A 24,770-nucleotide genomic window follows, 5' to 3' on the forward strand; every position below is an offset into this window, starting at 1 on the left:
ATTCATAATTCTATTCAATGTGATCGAACCAACATTTATTAAGTGCCAGCTGTGTTCTGAGAACTGGGGGTACAAACATTTTATAATGATGGGCCTTGCTCTCGAGGAACTTAGACTCCTTGGTGGGAGGGGAAGAATCGATTCAAACTGCCTTGTCTCCAGGTGTAATTTGTTCTCTGAATGATTAAGAAAAAGCTAAAGATGACCTCCCACAATGGTAACATACTGAAGACATTCATCATTGACAAAAAACCCCTCATTTACCCCCCACCCAAAGGAAGCGATGGGTTTCCGTGTTGTCTGACAAGGACAAAATCCACCCCCCAAAAGAAGGCGATAAAGAATTCAGTGTTAGACATCCAGTTGCTTGTAAAACACCAAAATGTATTTGAATCAAACTGTTAAATGTAAAAATGGATTTATCACAAGGTTGCCATTAAGATTTAACTCTCACAGAATGAAAAGTTATCCCCTTAACAAAAATTTTCAATTCCAGCTTTTCAAATAAATATACTCTTAACAGAAAAAAATTAAAAATCAATTCAGAATCAATTCAGAATGAATGCTTTATTTTTTAATTTCCCACAAAATAAACTCAAACTATCATTTACATCAGTTGAAATGGCAAAAAAAAAAAATTACAAATCAATCTGCTAGAACTCTCTTGTAAACACTTTATGAGCACAAAATAAGGGTTAAAAGAAACAAAATGGAAAAAACGAAATACCTCTTAAACTGAGGATAATCTGGCTGTCGTATTACCCACCTGCGGATGTATGAACAGCAGATGCATTTCAAGTAGTGCAAGATTTAATGAATTGAGGACAAGACTCAAATCAGCCCTAACCCAGTTTTCAATTACTTGCTCAAGTTCATGTATAAGAATCCATTTAAAAAGCAAATCTCTCCTAAAACTTAACCAGCAGATAGATGTCATACCCAACACAACACTAACTATGGAGATCTTGAATATGAGTTCCCCACCCCCACCCCAAAAAGCCAAAGCCCAGCACCCAAAGTGCATACACTTCAATGTAACTACAGGTCCTCCCGTGTCTGTCGCTTGTGTAAAAAAGGTTTCCTTTAATATTTATATATCTGGGAGTGAACGTATTGCTTCAGATCCTCTTTCTGAATTTAAAATATACACACGTAATCTTCCTTTGTCTTTGATAAGTACAAATCTTAGTTGATAATGGGGGAAATGGGTGAAGAAAGCTCTATGGCTGAGGTGAATAAAACAAACTCTTTCTTCTTTAAGAAGCATGAGCTGAAATGTAAGGCATTCCAAATTTTGTTGTTGCATGTAATAAGGGAATGCGGTTTTTGTAAACAATAGCTCTAAGACAGAAATACTGAAACCAAAAGACATTACTAGAGGATCTCTATTGAAGGTCCCCAAACCTAACCTATTTCACTAGAAATTAGGGGAAAACGTTTGGAATTTCTCTTGTGTTAGGAGATGCTACCCTCTGTCTTCCCTTTCTTTGTTCCAGCCCCCCACAATCAAGCATGAAAACATTTCCCCAAAGATCCTTGAAATAAAATACTGATGTAAATGCTGATTTCAAGGGCAAACAGCTTTCACAAGAGTCTATTTCTCAGGCATCTCGCCGTCTGCTGATTCTGAGGCAGCGCTGTTCTGGGGTAAATTGTCAATGGACTCCTGTGAAGCATTCCTTCGGGGAGAGTTTATTGGGACCTGAGGCTGGTGGGTAGCAGCAGGTTTGGCAGCATTGAGTGGCTTTGAAGAAGAATTAGACGGAGGTCTACGGCGACTACTTTCCTCACCAGTAGAAGCTGAAGAATGTCTTTTTCTCCCAAATTCCTCACTAATAGGAGGCTGTGTATGAACAAAGGGAATATGGTTTAAATCACCAGAGGTGTGGATTTTGGCACCTTAAAGAGGTCAAAGAATCAAGAGGAATCCGCTTTCAAAACCAGGTTCTACTATTTGCCATCACCCCCACCCAAGCTGCTTTTCCTTCTAGGGGCTCCTGACCTCTGTGACAGTTAGCTACTCCTGGCTAACAGTTTTCTGGGGGACCCTGGAATTTGGAACACGAGTCTAACATTTGTCTGAGCTTAAGTCACCCTGCCTCCCTCTTCTCTAAGGCTTGGGTTCCTGGCTCAAATCAAACAGGAGTTGCCAGGACTATAGCCTTCAAGAATGCTGGCTGCCAGGGGCACTTGAGAAAATGGCTTTACCACCTCCCAGGGACCATAATCGGCCAAGTGGCACAACTTCAGAGCCATCACATCCAAGGACACAAACAGGAGATCCCCTCTTTCCAAATCTCTCGGAGCAGTGTCCCCCAGCCTCTCTCTCCCTTCCCCCTTTCTTCTCTTTTGCTTACTCCATAATCCTCCCACATCCCTCCCCAAGACACCACGTGCCAGCCCTCCAGCATGCCCACAAAGCTTTGGATAAGGAGCCTTGCTCCCACATCACAGCATGGACCATCACCACATGTTTCACACTTGGAATCCAAAAATCTTGGGGGATGTTTGGAGAGAGCTCCAAAGGAGTAACGGACACCACAGCTGTCAGCTGCTGCGCTTCAGTGCCTACAAGACAGACTGTGGGCTTTTGGAAGGATGCAAAGAGAAGCACAGGATACTATGGAGACCCACAAAGGTGCCACCATAAAGTTTGGAAGGCACTGGCCTAGACAGTACTTGGGAGAAGATTCAATAAGATTAAAATCTAAAATACATTTTCCAAATGGTGCCCAAGATAATAATATTAAGACATTGTGTTCAAACACATAAAATATTACTAATTACTATCAAGTAAAAATAGGCAACACAACCAACTCGTTTAATACATTTTGTTTTACCATCGATGCCATGCCTTAATGGCTTCTCCTTCTGAGCAGGGCCCACCTTCCTATAAAAGGGCAGACCATCACATCTTCATTTGGGAAATTATCAAGGTTAACTTTCAAGTTTAGGGACAAAAACGTAAGAAAGCTGTTAACAACCCACACCAGACCAAAATACAATTGTAAAAAAAAAGATTACAGAGAAGGATTTAAGAACTTACATCAACTCGGAAGTCTTCTAACCTCTTAAAACTACAGAGGTATTCCTGAAGTTTTGGGTCAATAGACTGAGTCTTAGATTGGGAGTATTTTAGATAAGCCCAAAACTTTTCTAGTCCATACAGCTGACCTGGTAACAGAACCACACACACAAAAGTTACATTCATGCTACTGGGCCAGATCCTATGACTAATACATCAAACATATTAGTCAGGTCTTGATAATACCATTTCAAAAAGCCCATGTGCTTCACTAAAGGGGTGGCCACAGAATCCCAATCAAGGCCCCCCCTATCTCTTCCCCAGGATCTCAGGTGGGGAGCACACAAGAAAGATCTTTATGTGGTATCTCTACCCTTTATCAAGAGTGATTCAGGAAGCCCTGGGTTTACATATCCCTAAAAATTCACCCCATTCACTACTAGGATCAGGCCCCACATTTTAAACATGATAAAATTAGCTTTCATACCTGATTCATAATCTTTTTTGGTTTCTTCTTGGAAATCCTTGAAGATCTCTTGTCTGAATTTTTTTTCCAGTCCATAACTATAAAACCTGAACAGACATTCTAACCCATATCTGAAAGGGGATGAGGGAGTTAAGAGATAAATGTTTAATTGTTCAATCTATGTTTTCAGTGAAAATATAATAAATTCATTAAATACAACAAATGGAGGGAAGCAATATGATAATCCAAGTGAAAGGATGATGTAGCTATTAGCATAGCTGATTTTGAAATGTAAACTTCTGTACAAGATTTCCCTCTGCATCTGGTGCTGGTAACTAAGTCTTATGAAATGGTTTCATGGCGGTCCCACGCACAGCTCGAGGGCTCCCCCATTCTCCTCCAGATGTCAGGTTAAGGACAAGAGTCATCCTGAATGCATAGGCATTCATCAGTAATATCAGAGGGAATGTGCCAGGTGATGTGAGGGTACTATCACATAATCCAAAGCTAGTCTCAATTTGGCTTTGTATTTAATTTGTAACTGGGTATGGCACTGAAATAAAAGGTGCGTGGACAAAGGTCTCTTTGAGAAGGGAGCCCCCCCTTTCTTTGAGGGCACTAGAAGCAAAGTTCTGGCCTGGACTCATGCCTACTGTCACTGAGCCCCAGCTAGCTGCTCCTTCCTGAAAGGAAAGGAAATAGGCTGACGATAGGAAAGTATCCAGAGAACACAGGAACTGGATGAACTAGGCCTCTGTGTAATTACAAAGCTGAATCCCTCCCATTAGACGCTGACTAAAGCTTCTGGATTCGAGCACACTTTTCACTTTGGTTTTGTCCTTCACAAAGGCTGCCAGACCAAATGTCTCGTAAGGGGCGATATGTGAGTGATATGAATGAATGTGCCTGGTTCGCCATAACCACTGTGCAATCCCTCTCGTCTGAGTCTGTAGTGCCTTTGAGCCGCAGCACAGACACGCTCATCGTGGCACCCGCCACTGAGAAGGCAGGACGAGAAGATGAAGGAAGCGAGGCGGAATGATATTTCCGTCTGTGTACATGTGTGCAGGGCACACAAAGCCCCAGCATCATTTCCCGTGATCGAGTTTCTCTCCAGCAGGCCTGGGTGGACCACAGCCCAGGAATTAGACAAAGTCACTGTGGAGAGAACACAGTGCCCACCCTCAGCTGGGGCCCAGGGAGTTGACTGACATCAGGAGGACATCAGGCAGGTTGAATCTTGGTTGAGCCCTGTGCGTGTATCACTTGTGGGCAGCCTGAATCCAGGGGTGATGGGGAGTGCTGGAAGAGGTAGGTTGGTATAAACTAGGGTACTGTTCTCCCCCCATCTCAGACTAAACCCTGCTGTAGGCAGCAATGAAAAATATGGGGTGGACGGAAGGTAAAGAGATGAGGCACAAAGACCTGCCACAAGCCACTTTACTACTGCCTGCCTGCCTCAGTTTCCTTAAATGTAAAGTGAGGATCATAATAGCACCTGCCTCCCAGGGTGGTCAAGAGAAGCAACTGAGAGACTATGTGGACAGCTTAGCCCTGGGCCAGGCATGGAGCAGGCAGACAACTAATGACTGCATATTATTCCCTTCCTTTCCCCCCACACCCATCATAAAGGACTAAGGGCCTGAACTTCTTCCTGTGGCTGCAAGGGGGATAAAACGCTAGCTTATTACTATGAGAAGGCATCTAGGAATGAAGATGCTTCAATATGAACTCTTTAAGAATGTTAGTTTATTCAGGACGACTGGAGATGGCCCCAGATGTTTAAGGCAATTGGAGTTAAGTGACTTGCCCAGGGTCACAGAGCTAGTACATGTTCAGTGCAAGTCATAACATCACCACAATGTCATGGTCCTCTTTGAGAATGAAGGACAAACAACAAGTTTATTCAGGACATACCAGCATTATTTGAAAGGTCATCTGCCACATGAAAAGAAAAATTCAAAACAATTATTTGTGAAACCCATCTGACCTGTAGTTCTCTTTTGCATCATCCCAGGCAAGTTGTCTAAATTCCTCGTACATTTTCTTATTGAAGTGGTCTCTGAGAAAAAAGGACCAGAAACGAAAGAGGGTATTCATTTCTTGGGACTGGCCAATTCCCAAGCGTTTTCTCTCTGGAAAAATTTGAATGATAAAGTTAAGTTTATATAAATAAATATATATACACACATATATCTACAGATTCCACTAACTCAATTCAAAAAAATTAATGTTTTACTTAAGCTAAAAGGACTAAGTCATAAACCTTAACCAATAGTTTAAAAAATATTTCAAAATGTTGAATCTGGAAAAATTTTCCAATGCACTTAAAAATCACTACTGAAATTTAAAAGCTTAAGAGTGAAAAAAAGGCTCATATCATAATAAAAGGTTTTAACTTTCAAATGCTATAAAATAAGGCAATGATAAAACTTTCAAGATAAATAAAACTGATTTTTACTGCCTCAAATAAAAATCTTAAGATTTTTACAGAGGTGCAGGTTATTAACTACAATTATTAGTAACTAATCTCCAAGATTTAAACTCTAACTATAACTTTGTGAAAATGAAAGAATAATTCTAATTTGATTTATCAATTTTTTATAGCATTGAATACTATGTTAATAGAAACAAAACATTTAATTTAACAATCTTAAATTTACCTACAGACAAGTGATGGGAACCTTACCATTTAGGCACCTTCGACGATATTTATGATATACTTGTTGTGTAAAGCCGTTTTCCTTCAAAAGTTCATGAGAAGGATGCTGGAATTTTGGGAGAGAATGAGGGGTACATCCATAGCTTCCTACCAGAGGTGCACCTTCTGAAGGTGAAGCATTTGAACTACTGTTTGAAAATAAAAACAAAAAAAACTTCAAATTGGAATACTGGTGTGTAAAAGGGAGAAGATCTGGTTACACCTCTCCCCGACCATGTGCTACACAAGGAAGCAGTCAAACCCAAGTTGTACTGTTTTAGCACACTGTTGGAATTCTTTTAAACTGGTCTTTTTTTAAAAATTAATTTATTATACTATAAAAATTGCAACAGTTGAAACTATGTTACATATAATCAAAACATAAAACCAAAAAGTCAAAGTTTCAAAAACTTTGAAAATTCAAAAACTCAAGTAATAACCAAAATAAATTAAGTGGCTCTATTCCACCTTCAGCTCCATTAATTTCTATTTTAAACTAGAAGAAACATATTCACATCACTTACCTTTAAAGCAGAGAAGGTAATGATGCCAAAGATATAAAGTGGGAAGCGCAAGGTTAAATGATCCAAAGCACAGATAAAGGGGTTAGTATTCAAGAATAGAAAAGATGCATCTCAGAGGAGTCTGGGGATGAGCACACAGCAGCACCCCAAATTCCAGCTCCATGGTGCTTCCCTAACTTGCATCCTCCTGCAATATCCTATAATTAACGTATGTAATGGTGTGGCTTGTCAGTAAATAAAGAATTTGCATGCATCGTTATTCCTTGTTCTTGCTTCTCAGGATGACATCAACCTGGAATTGATGTGAGCCCCGCCCAAGGATTAGCCCCATCTGGCTGAAGTACTGAGGCTGTGGTTACTTACCGGGTAAGTGTAACTATTACAAACAGCTTTTCACACAACTAACACGTTTTATTAGTAGAAAAGCATGTAAATCAAAATGACTCTTTTTCAAATCTCAAATCTCTGTAACAGGTATCGGAAGCAATTAGCACCAGAGCTGTGTGCAGAGCAGCCACTAGGCAGTTATAGAGACTTAACGAGATCTCAGGCTCCTGGTGGCCTGACATATTTAGCATCATTGCAAATTAGATTTTAAAGCACAAACGTGATTATTAAGGCAAGGCTTATGAGATATCTCAGTGACATAAAGACTATTTGGATCAACCAATAAGCATCGGTTAAGCACCTAATCTTTTATGGTCAGACATTGTGAAGGTAACGGAAATACAAAGGTCAAAGCATCCTCACCCTCAAGGCACATGTGTACAGTCGAGGGCATACTATACAGCCAAAAGTAAGGCAAGGTCGATGAGTGGGAGGGAGGGGGCCGGCAGCTACAAGGATTCTAAGAAGCTGGGGTCAGGAGGGGAGCGTTCAGCCATGGATAACAGCCTGTGCAAAGGCACAGAAATAGGAGATGAAAGTGTGGGAAGCAAAGAAGGCCAATGGTCCTAAGAATTTACTATAAATTATAATAGCTTAGGGCAGCTAGGTGGTGCAGTGGATAGAGCACCAGCCCTGGATTCAGAAGGACCTGAGTTCAAATCTGGTCTCAGACACTTGACACTTACTAGCTGTGTGCCAAGTCATTTAACCCTCATCGCCCCAAAAAATAAATAAATAAATAAATAAATGAATGAATGAATGATAAGTTAACTTTGGATTTAAGGAGGCATGTAAGCACAATGAACCCAGCCATGTGAGGGAAGAAAATCAACTGGTCAAAGTGAAGCAAGGGATCAGACTCCCAGGAGACAAAGAGGAATAACTATTGTTATGTTGACTCAGGGAAAGCTCCAAAATCATCCGACCCCAACTCAGTGTTCACTCCGTTTTCCTGCAGATGCCCTCTGAGGTCTCCAGAACAGACCCACTGCACTTCCTCCCATGGACAACCTGAGAATCCTATGGCCCTGCAGCTACCTGCCTCCAGCTAGGGCCACCCAGGGAGACTCTCAGCAAGACTCTTTGTTCCTTTTGCACATTCCCCTAGAGGAAAACTGTGGACACCCCATCCTACCTAAATTCACAGGACAGAGTAAAATGTATTCTGGAGACATGAAGTCTGGCCAGCCAGTCATGGTAATAACTGGCACTGATGAAACATGTTCAAGATTCACTGGGTCTTCACAACAAGCCCATACGGTGGGTGCTACTGGCATCATGATTCCCATTTTAAAGGCAAATACGAGGAAGCGCAGACAGAACGGACGTCCCTTGCCTGGGTCACACATAAAGTACCCAGGGCTTCCCACATTCAATCTCCCTATGGATTGTCAATTTCCAAAGAGTTCAAATACAATAAAGCACAATATATAAACTAGACTGTTTATCCTTTTGTTAAACATAATGTGGATAGATGGGGAAGCTCAACTGGCAGAGCTGTGATTGATAAAATATTTTAAGAGTTTATATCACACGCTGTCATAACACCTAAAACTCCTTTAGTAAAAGAGCCACAAAGGCAACATATAAACCTGAGTCGGACTGAAATACCTCATTTGAGATCACCACTAACCATCCTTCCCCAGAACTCCCTGTACCCATCCCCCAAATCCCCCAAACATCAGGGAATCTGCAGGGAAAGGAGGAGAGACCGAGGCTGAGGCTGGGAATTGATTGCCCTGGCATAGGGAGTTTCCATTGAGGATATGTCCTCTACCTACATGGATGGGCACCTTTTTTGCAATTCAGTCCAGAAAGTTACATGAGCACCAAGTGATTGACTTGCACAGAGAGTTACAAGCCAGCATGTGTCAAAGGCAGGACTCAAACCCAAGTCTTGCTAGCTCTCAGATCAGCTCTCTCTCCGTCACCCCAAGTTGCTTCTCCATATTTACAGATAATCCACTTTTACTGTAAATTGGAGATCACTCAACAGTGGTGAGTATGAGTATTTTGACTAATTCACTGAAATATTCATGGGAATGTCCTATTAACCCAATAAAAAACATGCATTAATATCTGGATTAACATGCTTGAGTTTCACAGGAAAATTTTAAGTACAGCCTGAGCATGTGGAGCTCAGAGCTCTATTTCTTTGGATCATTGATTTTAGAAGTAAAGGCCAAAAAAAAAAAAAAAAAAAGAAGAAGTAAAGGCCAACTCAGAGACCACCGCAAAGGACAGACAACATTCACAACTCCAAGTTTGTCCCTAGCTCAGACACAGCACAGTGCTGTTTTAAGATACCAATGGCACTAAGACTTTTGGGACACCACCCTGCATTGGAGATTATATTAAAATAAAAGTTTATCTATTATATGCATGGCTGCTTCACCAAGGAAGCTATTTAGTTCATTATAGGGCCATGTCTTCATGTGCAGTGTTAATTCATTACTATTATTACAGTAAGCTGTAGATAAACCTCAATTGGCTTACTGAACCCCTATAGTCACTAAGCATCTCACAGAGAAAATCCCTCCCTAAACAAGTAACTAACTAGCTGTGCCAGCTAAGATGTGCTTTGACTTAGGCTCCCCGGTTGTTCTAGACAAGCAAAAAGAGGGTTGGATTAAAATGGGGAGGGGCTTTAACCTGGAGTCTGTGAAGGTGTTTTCAAAAAAGTCTCAATAAGCATATTTCTATATAACTGGTTTCCTTTGTAATCCTATAATCCTAAGTGTTTTACCTGATAAGATTTAGAAATATTGTTCAGAGAAGGGCTTCAACAGACTACAAAGGGGGTTCAGAACACAAACAAGGTAGAGAAGCCCCAAACTCAATCATTTCTAATGACCTAACATCAATGTCTGCAATTCTAAGATGCTATGTTTAATCTGCTTTGAAAAACTGCAATATGAATGTACTACCAACTAATAATGTACTTTATATATTTTTCGTACACACACACACACATATATGTATATGTATATACATATATAAATCAGGAGTAAGAGACATGAATGTTAGGAAACCGCTTTTTTTCTTTAAAGATGAGAATACCGTTGCATAGGATGGCTCTCCAGGACACAGATGGGTTATGGGAGAAATGTAAAAGCAAATGTAGCTGTGCGGGACCCTGGGGAAGTCACTTAACCCCACCAAAAAAAAAAAAAAAAGCAAATGTAAAAGCAAAAGATAGCAATAAAAATGTTATTTTAAAGATTTAAAGATATATAAAATAACATTACTAGGTCTATAGCCCAAAGAGATCAAAGAAAAAGGACCTAGATGTACAAAAACATTTTATAGCAGCTTCTTACAGAGGCAAAGAATTGGAATACCCATCAAATGAGGAATGGATGAACAACTTGTGGTACATGATTGTAATGCAATACTATTCTGCTATAAGAAATGACATGCCGGGGCAGCTAGGTGGTGCAGTGGATAGAGCACCGGCCCTGGATTCAGGAGGACCTGAGTTCAAATCCAGCCTCAGACACTTAACACTTACTAGCTGTGTGACCCTGGGCAAGTCACTTAACCCCAATTGCCTCACTAAAAAAAAAAAAAAGAAAAGAAATGACACACCAGATAGGTTCCAAAATATGTGGGGAGACTTATACAAACTGATACAGAGAGAAGTGAGCAGACTCAAGAGAACATCATACACAGTAACAGCAATACTGTGCAATAATCAACGGTGAATGATATAGCTATTCTCAGCAATACAATGATCCAAGAAAATTCTGAAGGATTTATGATGAAAAATGCTATCCACCTCCAGAAAAAGAACTGAAGTTTGAATGCAAACTGAAGCACAGTTTTGTTTTGTTTTGTTTTGTTTTTTTTCTTTGGGGGGGAGAGAATGCAATTGGGGTTAAGTGACTTGCCCAGGGTCACACAGCTAGTAAGTGCCAAGTGTCTGAGGCCAGATTTGAATTCAGGTCCTCCTGACTCCAGGGCCGGTGCTCTATCCACTGCGCCACCTAGCTGCCCCTGAAGCACACTTTTTAAAACTTTATTATCATTGGCTTTTTTGATCCATATTTTCTTTTGCAACGTGGCTAATATGGAATTGTTTTATATGACTGCACATGTATAATCTATATCAAATTGCTTGCTATATCAATAAAGGGATAGTTAAGGGTGGGAGAGAATTTGGAAATGAAAATTTTAAAAAATGAATGTTGGGGGCAGCTAGGTGGCGCAGTGGATAGAGCACTGGCCCTGGATTCAGGAGTGTCTGAGTTCAAATATGGCCTCAGACACTTGACACTAGCTGTGTGACCCTGGGCAAGTCACTTAACACCAATTGCCTCACCAAAAAAAAAAAAAAAAGAATGTTAAAAACTTGTGGATGTTATTGAAAAAAAATAAAATAAAAATGTAAAAAAACCCATAAAAACACTGTTAACCAGGCCATTTGATTTTTTTCCCCATTTATTTAGAATTTACCCAATTACATGTAAAAACAATTTTAATGTTAATTTTTTAAATTTTATGTTCCAAATTCTCTTCCTCCTTCCCTTTAAGCCCTCCCCAATTTCCCTTAAGAAGGCAAGCAATTCGGGGCAGCTAGGTGGTACAGTGGGATAGAGCACCAGCCCTGGATTCAAGAGGACCTGAGTTCAAATCCAACCTCAGACACTTAACACTTACTAGCTGTGTGACCCTGGGCAAGTCACTTAACCCCAACTGCCTCACTAAAAAAAAAAAAAAAAGAAGGCAAGCAATTCAATAAGTTATACATGTGTAGTCATGCAAAACATTTCCATATTAGGTTGTGAAAAAAAACAGACCAAACAAACTTAAGAAAAAGAAACTTTAAAAATAAATTAATAAATATGCTTCAATCTGTATTCAGATCATCTTTCTCTGGAGATGGATCACCTTTTTCATAAGTCCTTCAGAGTTGTCTTGGTCATTCACAGCTGATCATCTTACAATATTGCTGTTACTTTGTACACAGTACATTTCACTTTGCATCAGCTCATGTAAGTCTTTCCAGGTTTTCCTGAGAGCATTCTGCTCATCATTTCTCATAGTACAATAGCGTTCCATCATAATCTCATCCCACAATTTGTTTAGTCATTCCCCAATTGATAGGCATCTCCTCAATTTCAAATTCAACTTTGTTTCTTAATCTCTTTTTGGATACTGACCAACTAATGGTATCACTAGGTCAAAGACTATGCATGGTTTTATAGCCCTTTGGCCATTGCTCTACAGAATGTTTGAATCAATCTACAACTCCAACAATAGTGCATTAAGGCAGTGAGCTCTCAAACTCATGACACGATCACTCCAAAAAACATCCAAATAAGGCCATAGGAAAATGCCCGGAGCAGCAAAACTCACAGAAGAATGTGCTGAAATCATCTTCTAACCAAGAACAGCTTGGAAGGTCAGAAGGAGGGAGCTGCTCTGCTGATACAGGAGCGGAACCCAACCCCACAGTCACCCTGACACAGATCCAGTCCCAGGAAGGTCTCACCAGAGAAGGAGACCCCCAGAGCCTCTGAATCAGCTGAAGCGCCAGTGTTGTCTGGAACTAAGCTCACAGTCTGGTGAGTGGGCTGAGCCCTGGGCAGGGGGGAGACTACAGGGGTCTATGCTGGTGCTAAGGCAGAACTTGAATTTTACACCCCTGCTGAGAACCAGGAGGTAGGCTCAAGTAAAAGTGGCCCAGGGGGGGGAGGGGCACAGGCTCGTCAGAGCCACAACACACAGAGCTGGTTGATTTAGCAAATTGGTCTGAAGTCATCTATGGACCAGGGGAACAGGCCGGGTGAGTGAAGAACCTGATCCTCCTTAAATCATACCACCTGGGACCTCTGAAGTTTGGGATACTGCAGCCTGGAAACAGTGCTCCACTTTAAGGAGGTAAAAGCTAAGTAAAAGAAAGGCAAGATAAGCAGACAGAGAAAGGTGAGGCCCATAGAAAGTTTCTTCAGGAACAAGGAAGACCAAGGGGCACCCTCAGAGGAAGATGTCAACATCAGGGCCCCTCTATCTAAAGCTTCCAAGAAAAATACGAATCGGTCTCAGGCCATAGAGGTGCTCAAAAAGGACTTGGAAGATAAAGTTAGAGAGGTAGAGGAAAAAATGGAAAGAGAAATGAGGGAGATGCAGGAAAGACATGAGAAAAAAGCCAACAGCTTGAAAAGTCAAATTGGCCAAATGGAAAAGGAGGCACAAAATCGCGCATTAATATCTCATCTCCCCCATATCCCCCTACATTTGTAGTTTTCCTCTGTCTTATTATCCAAAAGGTATGAGGTAGTAATGCAGAATTGTTTTGACTTGCATCTTTTTCCAATCAATAGTGAGTTATAGCATTTTTTTTCACGTGGCTATAGATAGCTTTGATTATTTCATCAGAAAACTCTTTATATCTTTTGATTATCAATTCAGGAATGGCTCTTATTTTAATAAATTTGACTCAGTTCTCTACATGTTTGAGAAATGAGCCCTTTGTCAGAAAAACTTACTTCAAAAATTTTTCAGTTACTATCAATAACTGTATTTCCCTCTATCCTATTCCCTCCTCCCCATGGCATTTACTCTATTCTCTATCTCCTTTCACCCTGTCCCTCCCTCAAGTGTTTTGCTTCTAACTGCCCCCTCCTCCCAATCTGCCCTCCCTTCTCTCTCCCCTGCCCCCATCTTTCCCTCCTACTTTCCTGCAGGGTAAAAGAGATTACTATACCCAATTGAGTGTGTATGTTATTCCCTCTTTGAGCCAATTCTGATGAGAGTAAGGCTCACTTACTCCCCCCCCCATTGTTCCCCTCCACTCTGTAAGCTTTTTCTTGCTTTTTGAGATACTTTACCCCATTTCACCTCTCCCTTTCCCTTTCTCCCAGTGCATTCTTCTCTCACCCCTTAATTTTATTTTTAAAAGATATCATCCCTTTATATCAAACTCACACCTTTGCCCTCTGTCTAAATAAACTCCATCCAGCTGCCCTAATAGTGATAAAGTTCTTAAGAGTTACAAGTATCATCTTCCCATGTAGAAATGTAAACAGTTTAACCTTTTAACCTTTTAACATTCCTTATTATTTCTTTTTCCTGTTTACCTTTTTATGCTTCTCTAGAGTCTTGTATCTGAAAGTCAAATTTTCTATTCAGCTCACATCTTTTCATCAAGAATTCCTGAAAGTCCTCTTTTATTGAATTCTCATTTTTCCCCCTGAAGGACTATACTCAGTTTTGCTCAGTAGGTGATTCTTGGTTGTAATCCCAGTTCCTCTGCCCTCCAGAATATCATATTTCAAGCCCTCTGATCCTTTAATGTAGAAGCTGCTAGAGCTTGTTATCTTGACTGTGACTCCAGAATACTGGAATCGTCTCTTTCGGGTTGCTTGCGGTATTTTCTCCTTTGCCTGAGAGCTCTGGAATTTGGCTATAATATTCCTGGGAGTTTTCATTTTAGGATCTCTTTCAGGAGGTGCTCAGTGGAGTCTTTCAATTTCTATTTTACCTTCTGGTTCTAGAATATCTGGGCAATTGTCCCTGACAATTTCTTGGAAGATGATGTCCAAGCTCTTTTTTTGATCTTGGCTTTCAGGTAGTCCAATAATTTTCAAATGATCTTTACTGGATCTATTTTCCAGGTCGGCTATTTTTCCAAAAGGATATTTCACATTGCTTTCTATTTGTTCATTCTTTTGGTTTTGCTTTATTGTTTCTTGATTTCTCATAAAGTCATTAGCTTCCATTTGCTCAATCCTAATTTTTAAGGAGCTATTTTCTTCAGGGAGCTTCTGTACCTACTTTTCCATTTGGCCAATTTGGCTTTTCAAGGCATTCTTTTCCTCATTGGTTTTTTGTACCTATTTTACCATTTGCCCTAGTCTGTTTCTTTTCTTTTCTTTTTTTGGTGAGGCAATTGTGGTTAAGTGACTTGCCCAGGGTCACACAGTTAGTAAGAGTTAAGTGTCTGAGGCTGGATTTGAACTCAGGTCCTCCTGAATCCAGGGCCGGTGCTCTATCCACTGCGCCATCTAGCTGGTCCCCTAGTCTGTTTCTTAAGGTGTTTTCTTCAGTATTTTTTTGTGTCTCCCTTACCAAGCTATTGACTTTTTTTTTCATGATTCTCTCTCTCTTTTTTTCGGGGGGGGGGGGGGGGGGAGGGAGGGCGGGCTGGGTTAAGTGATTTGCCCAGGGTCACACAACTAGTAAGTGTCAAGTATCTGAGGTTGAATTTGAACTCGGGTCCTCCTGAATCCAGGGCCAGTGCTTTTATCCACTGTGCCACCTAGCTGCCCCATTATGATTCTCTTGCCTCACTCATTTTTCTCTCTACATCTCTTACTTTATTTTCAAAGTCCTTTTTGAGCCCTTCTATGGCCTGAGACCAATTCATATTTTTCTTGGAAGTTTTGGGTATAGGAGCTTTGAGTTTGTTATCTTCTTCTGAGGGCATATTCTGATCTTCTTTGTCACCATAGAAACTTTCTATATTCAAAATTATTTCTGTTTACTCATTTTCCCAGCCTATTTCTTGACTTTTAACTCGTTGTTAAAGTGGGGCACTGCTTCCAGGGTGGAGGGCACAGTCTCAAGTTTCAGGGGGTTTGTGCAGCTGTTTTCACAGACACTTCTAGGAATTTGTAAGTTTTTAGTTCTTCCAAGGTGGTATGATTCAAGGAGAGGTATATTTACTACTCTCTTGGCCTTTGCTCTGGTCTGCAAGCAAATATATCCTGGATTCAGGAGGCCCTGAGTTCAAATCCGGTCTCAGACACTTGACACTTAATAGCTGTGTGACCCTGGGCACGTCACTTAACCCTCACTGCCCCACCCCCACCCCCAAAAATGCATCAACAAAGAATCCTGTCAGTTCCTCAGTGCCTGGCAATCATCAGGCTTTTCATCAGCCTTGCCCCCTCCTGAGTTAGTGTGTTCATTCTGTATCTTCTACTTGGAGACACTCATGCTGTCTATGTAAGTTCCTCCTTGAGGGTAGGGGCTGTTTCTTTCTGTCCCTGTATCCCTGTCCCCAACAGTGACTGGCACCTAATAAATGCTTTTTGATTAAGTGAATCTCAAATCTCACAGAACATACTGAACACCGCTCAGATGTTCTGATGTCACCAAAATGCATGTGGCTGAAAGATGCTGCTGAAAGCTGAGGGGCGAGAGCCTAACCACTAAAGCAGCTGAACAAAAGGATGAGGAAATACAAGGGATAGGACAGGACCTAAGAAATGGAAACCATCAACAAAAACTTATAAAAAGAACAACAGGGGGCGGCTAGTGGATAGAGCACCAGCCCTGGATTCAGGAGTTCCTGAGTTCAAATCCGGCCTCAGACACTTGACACTTACTAGCTGTGTGACCTTGGGCAAGTCACTTAACCCCCACTGCCCTGCAAAACAAACAAACAAAAAAACCCAACAACAACAGTAAAATCAAAAAGAAAAGGACCAGAAGGCCTTACCAAAGGCTACCAAATCTGCCACAGAAATTATTCAGTCCTTTTTCATGAAAGCTAATGAACTTTCACTATACACATATGAAGTGAAGTTGCACGACAAGGGTGATAGCGAAGAAAAGCAATTCACCAGCTCGATCACTTCAGTGACCTGTGATTAAAGCCCTCACCAGGACATCTTGGTTAGGTCCCCACACCTCAACACTGAGAAACGCCCCCTCCAAGACTCCCAGCAGGCAGGCAGCCAGCCCTTACAGGTCTCCTTGTCCTGGGAGCCCTTCAACACTCAAAATAAGACACAGGGGGGCGGCTAGGTGGTGCAGTGGATAAAGCACCGGCCCTGGATTCAGGAGGACCTGAGTTCAAATCCAGCCTCAGACACTTGACACTTACTAGCTGTGTGACCCTGGGCAAGTCACTTAACCCCCGTTGCCTCACAAACAAAACGAAACAAAATAAGACACAGTGACGATCGGCTGATCTAAGAAAGAGATGATCGTCTGGATTCAAGCGATCCCTCTGCAAGTGAGAATCTTCATTGTTCTGAACATGCAAATTCAGATTAAGCATCATTGTCATTTTTAGGAAAATTTGCTTTCACTTAAAAGAGGGAAGGAAGATTCTAAGTTCTAAAATTCAAATACTATCCTGTTATTATGTTTACCATCCATGTCTCCTTTTTGTCCTTTTCCTCCTTCTCTGGTCTCTTGTATTCTAGAAAACTTCCTATTCATTCATTCATTCATTCAATCATCACTAAACACCTCCCAGGCACAAGGCGCTGTGTTGGAAGCTCAGGGGTGGGCAGCAGGGAAGGCGGGCAGGGAGGCGTAAGAAGGAAGGGGACACCGAGCCTGCCCCTAGGGGCAGCTGACACATTTCCCTCATTAACCTCTCGAACTCGGGAACAAGCCCCAGTTCCTGTGCTTAGAGCAGCTACCTGAGGGAGGACGCTCGCGGCCTGTGGTCTCTGGAGTCCATCACCCAGCCAACATGGCACTCTAGAGGGGGGTTGGTGCTGTGCCGTGTTTTCCTCTTTCTCGGGATCTAGAAGAAAAGGAGTCAAACATCGCAATTACTTTTCAGGAGTGTGAACTTAACAAGTAAATTAAAACCCTCTGAGAGCAAAGCAGCAAGAACATTTTCATACCAAGGATAGCGCATTGTGAAATCACATGAAGTCACAAAACTCACCCCCCCCTCCACACACACACACACATACACACACACATTACCAGTCCCCCTTACACAAGCAGTGTTGCTAGTAGCTAAGCTGCCTATGGGATGTAGAAGAGGAGGCTTCAGCATTTCATTATGTCCCCTCAACTTCATCACCCAAATTCAAAGAAGTAATTTCCATATCGTCAAAGGAAATCGGCACTAAGGTAATTTTGTATATGAAACCGCCCCCCCACTCTTGAAGATGGCCATTTTGAAAGCACTGAAGGATGGATTTTTCAAGATGACTTGAAGGAAGAGGAGACACTAGCAATGTTTGTGGCCATCTTCTCATGACAAAGAGATCCTTGAGGGAAATGATGAGAAGAGAGATGTTTACAAATGACTTTATAAAGCACAACACACTTCCAAGGCCACAAAACTGACTGAAAGGTAGAGAGTTAGACTCTGCTGTGTCCATTTAACTTTTTCCATTATAAAAAAGCATGACGTGACAGGACAAACTGAGGAAGCAATTTCCCCTAAGAGTCTTTAACATGGCCCTCTGCAACCACAAAGAAAACCCTTTTTCAATAATCCTGAAATGAATAATATCAAGCCAGAGAGTTGTGAGCTCAAGTCATCTACAATGTCTCAGACCATGTCCTGCAGAGGGTCCCAAGGGAAGAGAAATATGCTAAAAGATGATGAAATATTTCCAAAAAGTCTATTTGGAGAGGACTCTGAACTGAGTCAAGTCCCCAAAATCCACAAGAACCATTCGAGAGAGTCCTTCTACTAATCAATATATGCAAATACACACAAACGGACAAAGGGATATGTTGGGATGACGATATGCAGCTGGATGTGCGATCAGTAACCAATATACTGGACAGGGAGCGCAGGCAGAGATTCCTTTTACTCAGCTCAAGGTTAGAGAAGAATGGCCCAAAGAAGATTCGGAAAATCACATAATGCTTCCAGTGGTCCCAATCTACTCCAAGAAACAAACAGAAAATCCTCTTTAAAAGACCTCTCCTCACCCTGGTGGCAGATCATGAAACACTACAACCTTGGAAGAATACCAGTTACGGATGACTGCAACAGAGAGCTCAGACGGTAAAGTCTAAGTAGAGAGTCAAAGAAATGTCTGACCAGGAAGAGTGGTGGGGTCAACCACAGCATGTGAAAGTGAGGCGTCACAAGGCACACAGTGCAAGTGCTGACCTGGGACTCAAAATATTCAGATATTTAGTTAAGCTGGAGAGCATTTGTGATCCTAGGATTTCTGGGAAGGTCATGGACAAGAATCCACAAGACCTGAAAGGAGATATGGGTCGGAAGGAGTCACAGCTGCCCTGAAGTAAGAACTTCTTATGATCTAAAGGAGGTCGGAAAACGACGTAGAAACTTTTACAATTGACACTCATTTCACAGGCTAAGTTTTCCAGCTTACCTTCACATCGATGGCTTTCGGTTCCTTCACAACAGGATAAAATCTCGGTGTTTTGTTTGGATCTTGTAGTCGGGGCGTCCGGGGTGTTTTGGGCGTTCTTGCAGGGTGAACTCTTGGAGATTCTGGAACTGCTGTTGGCAAGGAACGAGCCATTGTTGTTGCAGACACTTCTGAAATACCAAATAATTTATGAGCCAGCTCATCAGTCAATTCTGTAAAATAGGAAGACAAAGAAAATGTTAGCAAAATTCCAAAGCTTCTGCTTTCTTCATTGGGTACAGACAGTTCTGTAAATGCTTGTCCCAAATGAGTTTGACATGATGAGGCACCGCGGCATCACAGCTCTGGAGCCAACATCAGAAAACAGACAGCAGCCCCTGTAGTTGGCTACTGACTAGATGCATCATGCTCACATTCTTTCAAGTAGCCTAGAAAGCATCATTCAAAGTGGGCTCCAAAAGCCCCCAAACAACAAGGAAACAAGGCTTATATTTCATCCTCTCTGTCTCTAACACTGTACCACCTCCTTTATCTTTATAATCCCTCAACACACAGGCTGCCCTTTCCTTCCATCCCCTGCCACAGTAGGCCGTTCATGGCTGGGGAAACCTCCCAATCTCTTCCCTTCTGTTCCAGGGGGGTCAGCCCTTAGGAAGGACCATGACCCAGGCACCCAGCAGCAGTTAATATTATTAGGAAAATAACTCCTCTCTCCTTCCTCCCACCATCCAATCTGCTAAAAATAGAAAAATGGAACATCTTAAGATTATAGTTTGTGAGAAAACTACTGACAGTAGCTGAATTTCAAAAGACACAGCCTATCTGGTTTGTGGGATTAAAAACGACTAAGAGAGCACAAGAGATAAAGAGAAAACCTTCTAACTACTAAGATCTGTGTCAGATTCTGCCTCAGGCACATGCTGGCTATGTGTCTTTTCTTCCTCTAACTTTTTTTTTTTTTTTTGCAGGGCAATGAGGGTTAAGTGACTTGCCCGGGGTCACACAGCTAGTAAGTGTCAAGTGTGTGAGGCCGGATTTGAACTCAGGTCCTCCTGAATCCAGGGCCGGTGCTCTATCCACTGCACCACCTAGCTGCCCCTCTAACTTCTTCTTGAAGCTCGAAGCAATGCTCCCCAGGAGCTCCTATCTCTAACCCCGTCCCCTACCCAGGCCAATGATGATTCAGCAAGCTGAGTTAACAATGCACTTCTCCTCCCATATGAACTTCTCATCTTTGTGAGGGATCTAGCTTGTCTAACTATGACAACCATTCAAAACAAGTTATGAAATAAATAGAACTCAGAACCACACCTTCAAATCACTGCGTAACAAATATTAAACCAACGTTTTCCAAAATAATGAAGCTTATTCAATCACAGTGCTCTCACTACAAATATGAACATCGCAGAGAAAAGTAGCTGTTGCAATTTTAAATTCATCCCATCTCTACTTTTCATATACAATCCTGTGGCTCTCGCGATCATGCCAGAGAGATCGGGGAAAGGGCATGAGCATGTTCTATCACAGCCATCCCCTAAAAAAAATTAAGAGGGCAGTGAAATGAGGAAATCGGGAGCCACTGGTTCTTGTTCCATGGCTCTATAACTGCTTGTTGAATGAAGGAAGTCACCAGCCTGTTGGGGTCCTTGAGTAGGTTTTTTATGCTAATCTGTCTATGTCCTCTTAGTGCCTAACAGATCTTAAATGTTGGGTGGGATGAATGAATCACTGTAACAAGTGCCCTCTCTGGCCAACTGCAATACCTTTGTTTCAGACCTGAGAAGGCCCTACGTTGGGCTCCTCATCTTCTCCCTCCCAGCTCCCTGCACACTTCTGGGTCCTGTAAATTCTCCATAGCCCTTTTTTGAGGCAATGGGGGTTAAGTGACTTGCCCAGGGCAACAAAGCTAGTAAGTTTCAAGTGTCTGATGCTGGATTTGATCTCAGGTACTCCTGACTCCAGGGCCAGTGCTCTATCCACTGTGTCACCTCGCTGCCCCTAAATTCTCAAATGTGAACAAGACTAAGCAGGGAACAGGACCTTTAGAGAACAAAGAAACTTCAGCTATCACCTAGTCTAATCACCTCACTTGACAAACAAGAAACTGAGTCTCAGGGAAATGAAAAGACTTGTGCCAAGTCCCACAGACAGACTACACCTCAGCCCTCCTGGTCTGTTCATCTTTTCAAGAGCCTGGGCTGCCTTTGCATTCCCCCGTGGTGAAGATGGCAGGGTTGAATTAGGAAGCCACAATGAATGGAGTGACAGCAGGACAGAGAACGGCTTTTCTACATAAAGGGCTACTGGTATACTGAGTAAGGACAAAAAAACCATGACAAGAGACAGCGAAGTCTATCCCAATTGCCAGAGCCTCCTCTCTTTGCGACCCTTACCCTAGCAGTGCCCCAGAGTAACAAGGGTCATGAGATCATAAAATCACCCATCTAAACCATCTAAAGCTGGAAAGGAACTTGGAGGTCACTGAATCCAGCAGTCAGTGGCAGAGCCAAGAACTGTTCCACACTGAACGCCTCCAGTGGTCTTGTGTGTGCCCACCCCTTCCTTTCTCTCCACCAAAAACCTGCTCAAGAAATGCTCCTAGCAGCTCTGTAACAACAATACAGGGCTTCCATGTAACCTTTCTCAGAAACCTTTGCCTTAGGCGAGAGGAATGACGAGCTAGCACATTTCAGATGTGAAAGACCCAGTGTAGAAGATTTCTTCATTTCTTTAGAGCACCCGGGAAATCACACTATGCAGGCAACCACATCCTTTACTGACCTGGAGGGTCTAGCCCTGGTTGTGAGCACAAAAAAAGGACATAACGACCTGGAGTCAGGAAGACCTGAGTTCAAATCCAGCCTCAGACACTCCTAGCTATGTGAGCCTGCCCAAGTCACCCAAGTCACCGAATCTCTGCCTGCCTCAGTTTCCTCATCTATAAAATGGGGATCCTAGCAGCACCTACCTTGCAGGGTTGTTGTGAGGATCAAATAAGATCATAGGTTTAAAGCGCTTGGCACACAGTAAGTGCTTAATAAATGTCTATTCCCTCCCCTCCATAAGTTATCATAAGTTACACCAGGTGTTACAATTTAGTGATCACTTGCCCAGGAAACCCTGGGCTTTCTGGTGCATGTTCATCCATCAGCATTTATATGACATATGATTTCTGGATATTAAAATGTTGATCAAAAACCAGGAAAAACAAACAAAAGAAGAAACATCTCATTGAAGTGATTTAAAGAGTGGAGAACAAACAAGTTTACATACCTTGCTGAGACTGTGAAGGTCCTACAGGAACGTCTAGATTTGGCTCAAAGGGAGGTTCAGGTGCTAGATTCTCAAATTGCTCTTTACTAATTAGATTTAGCTTCTTAAAGTTCTCAACTTCTTGCTGAATTAGAATAAGGAAGTGATATTACTACTAAATTGGATAATAAATTCATAAAAAACAATGTGCATACCAACTTCAAAAAATGAAACCTGCTTGTTAATAGCGACAACAGATAGTCACAACATTCATAACAAATTGAACAGAAATGGCTGTTAAAATGATTGTACTTTGGGGGCGGCTAGGTGGTACAGTGGATAAAGCACCCGCCCTGGATTCAGGAGTTCCTGAGTTCAAATCCGGCCTCAGACACTTGACACTTACCAGCTGTGTGACCCTAGGCAAGTCACTTAACCCCCACTGCCCCGCAAAAAAAAAAAAAAAAGATTGTACTTTGAATAATACTGCACAAAGTCTAAAATAGTTACCTGCCCCAATTATGATTACGTGCACTGCTGCACATGTTACACACCCTTTACAAAAGAGTATACACCAACCAGGTAGCAGCACCTACTGTGCACATAAGGCCATCCGAGGGACTGTGAAGAAGCAGAAAGACGAGGCCCCTTCCTGGCACACAAACATACACACATGAGACGCTCACAATAAAAGGCCGCATGTGCTAAGTGCCAAGCAGTGGTACAGATAAGCACAGAGGCGCTCTGTAAAGACGAGCACAATTCACAAGAGGAAAGGATGTTCCTGAAGATTGGAGGAGGCCCCACTGATTCTTCCCCCCACCCTATAGTGGGCCAATTCCTAATCATTGCTGTGATTCAGTGACAGGGTCGACCCTACCCAACCCACTCCTACCCCTTCTCCACAGGCCGTAGCTCACCTATCTTCCCACAGACTAGAACTTGGAGACTGGCTAGTCCAACTCTTCTTTTTTGCTGGACGTGTCCAAGGTATCTCTTCATCTTGCCTTGTGCTCACTGTAATGCCTGCTCTATTGTTAACCAACCTATCTAGCCTACATTTCTTCACCTCACATTCTTCCCATCTGCCCCCTCTAGAAGACACTGAATCGATAATCAGCAAGAGGACCCTCCCCGATCTGCTGCTATCACTCAGGAATTTAATTCCATCATTCTCCATTACCAAGGTGGTCCACTTAGCTCATAGTGTCTCCATCCTAACTTCAGCCCCCTTCCTTAGGGACATGATATTCCTCCCTCAAACATTTTGGTCTCCCACTTCACCGGTCTCAATCTGCCTCCACCATACACCACACACCACAACTTATAGTCAATACCTATGGAATGAATGACTGACCTCTTCACCCTTACCAAGACCTCCAAGATCTCTTTCCCTCCTGGTTCTCCCAGGCCATCGGCACTGCTCTGCTGTCAGCCAAGACCGAGTTAAGACCCTTCAGTCTTAACTGTGTAGGTGAGTATTTCAACTCATTTTCTACCTCAGGCCTGGGTGAGCCCCACCATCCACATTCTCCACCCCTGCTCCGGCACCGCTGGACACCACCAAAGGGAGTCCTCTTGTTCACTAAGAAGGCCAGTTCCTCCTCACCCTAAGTTGTCTGGTGCACAGCCACCCTTTCCATCTTCCCTGACTCTCAATCACGAGCCCCTCAGCGTCTAAGGCAAATCTTCTCTTCTCTCAACATCCCCCTTCCCCAATCCACTCCTCTCTCCTCCTCTCAGTAGAGAGGAGCCTTCATTCCCTCTACCCACCATGAGATCCCTCTCCTCTCCTCTTCTCCTGCTCCCCGCTTCTCTCTGCCTTTCCTACAGTGAGTGGTCTCTAAAGAAGACACGCTCCTTCTCCTGGCCAAGGCCAGCCTTTCCCTCAATAACAGATCCCTCCTCTCAGTTCCCGTTTTCCCTCATCAATGGCTCCTTCCTTAGTACCTGTAACAGTGCTCAACTCCGGGGCAGCTAGGTGGTGTTGGATAGAGCACCAGCCCTGGAGTCTGGAGGACCTGAGTTCAAATTTGACCTCGGACACTTAACACTTACTAGCTGTGTGACTCTGGACAAATCACTTAACCCCAATTGCCTTTAAACATCAGGGACCATCTCTAGTCATCCTGATGCGTGTCTTGCCACTGGACCCAGATGGCTCTGGAGGAGTGAGCTTGGTGACCCGGAACAGCCCTCCCTCACTTAAATCCACTTCACTGTAAGTCATGACATCACCCTGATGTCATAGTCCTCTTCCAGAACGCAGGACAAACAGTAACAGCAACAACAACAACGATCTCAACAACGCTAACAAGTTCAAACTATCTTCTCTATGAAGATGACACTCAAATCCATA

General features: G+C 42.5%; 1 protein-coding gene across 5 annotated transcripts in view; it reads right to left on the reverse strand.

Annotated features, from left to right (window-relative positions):
• Positions 1-352: 352 nt before the first annotated feature.
• LARP1B (La ribonucleoprotein 1B) overlaps positions 353-24,770 on the reverse strand; it is an 88,682-nt gene continuing 64,264 nt past the window's right edge. For 2 of the 5 annotated variants that reach the window (XM_043971754.1, XM_043971758.1), the window contains 8 exons: positions 22,433-22,556; positions 19,160-19,371; positions 17,486-17,592; positions 6,181-6,341; positions 5,482-5,626; positions 3,513-3,622; positions 3,047-3,174; positions 354-1,843 (listed from right to left, as the gene is read on the reverse strand). In XM_043971754.1, coding sequence (XP_043827689.1) covers positions 1,595-1,843; positions 3,047-3,174; positions 3,513-3,622; positions 5,482-5,626; positions 6,181-6,341; positions 17,486-17,592; positions 19,160-19,371; positions 22,433-22,556 — 1,236 coding nt within the window. In that variant the 3' untranslated portion in view covers positions 354-1,594. Of the gene's footprint in view, positions 1,844-3,046; positions 3,175-3,512; positions 3,623-5,481; positions 5,627-6,180; positions 6,342-17,485; positions 17,593-19,159; positions 19,372-22,432; positions 22,557-24,770 lie in introns of all 5 variants that reach the window. The other 3 variants (XM_043971757.1, XM_043971755.1, XM_043971759.1) reach the window with 3 other exon arrangements.

Source organism: Dromiciops gliroides, chromosome 6, assembly GCF_019393635.1.
Source record: "Dromiciops gliroides isolate mDroGli1 chromosome 6, mDroGli1.pri, whole genome shotgun sequence".
Taxonomy (NCBI): Eukaryota; Metazoa; Chordata; class Mammalia; order Microbiotheria; family Microbiotheriidae; genus Dromiciops; species Dromiciops gliroides.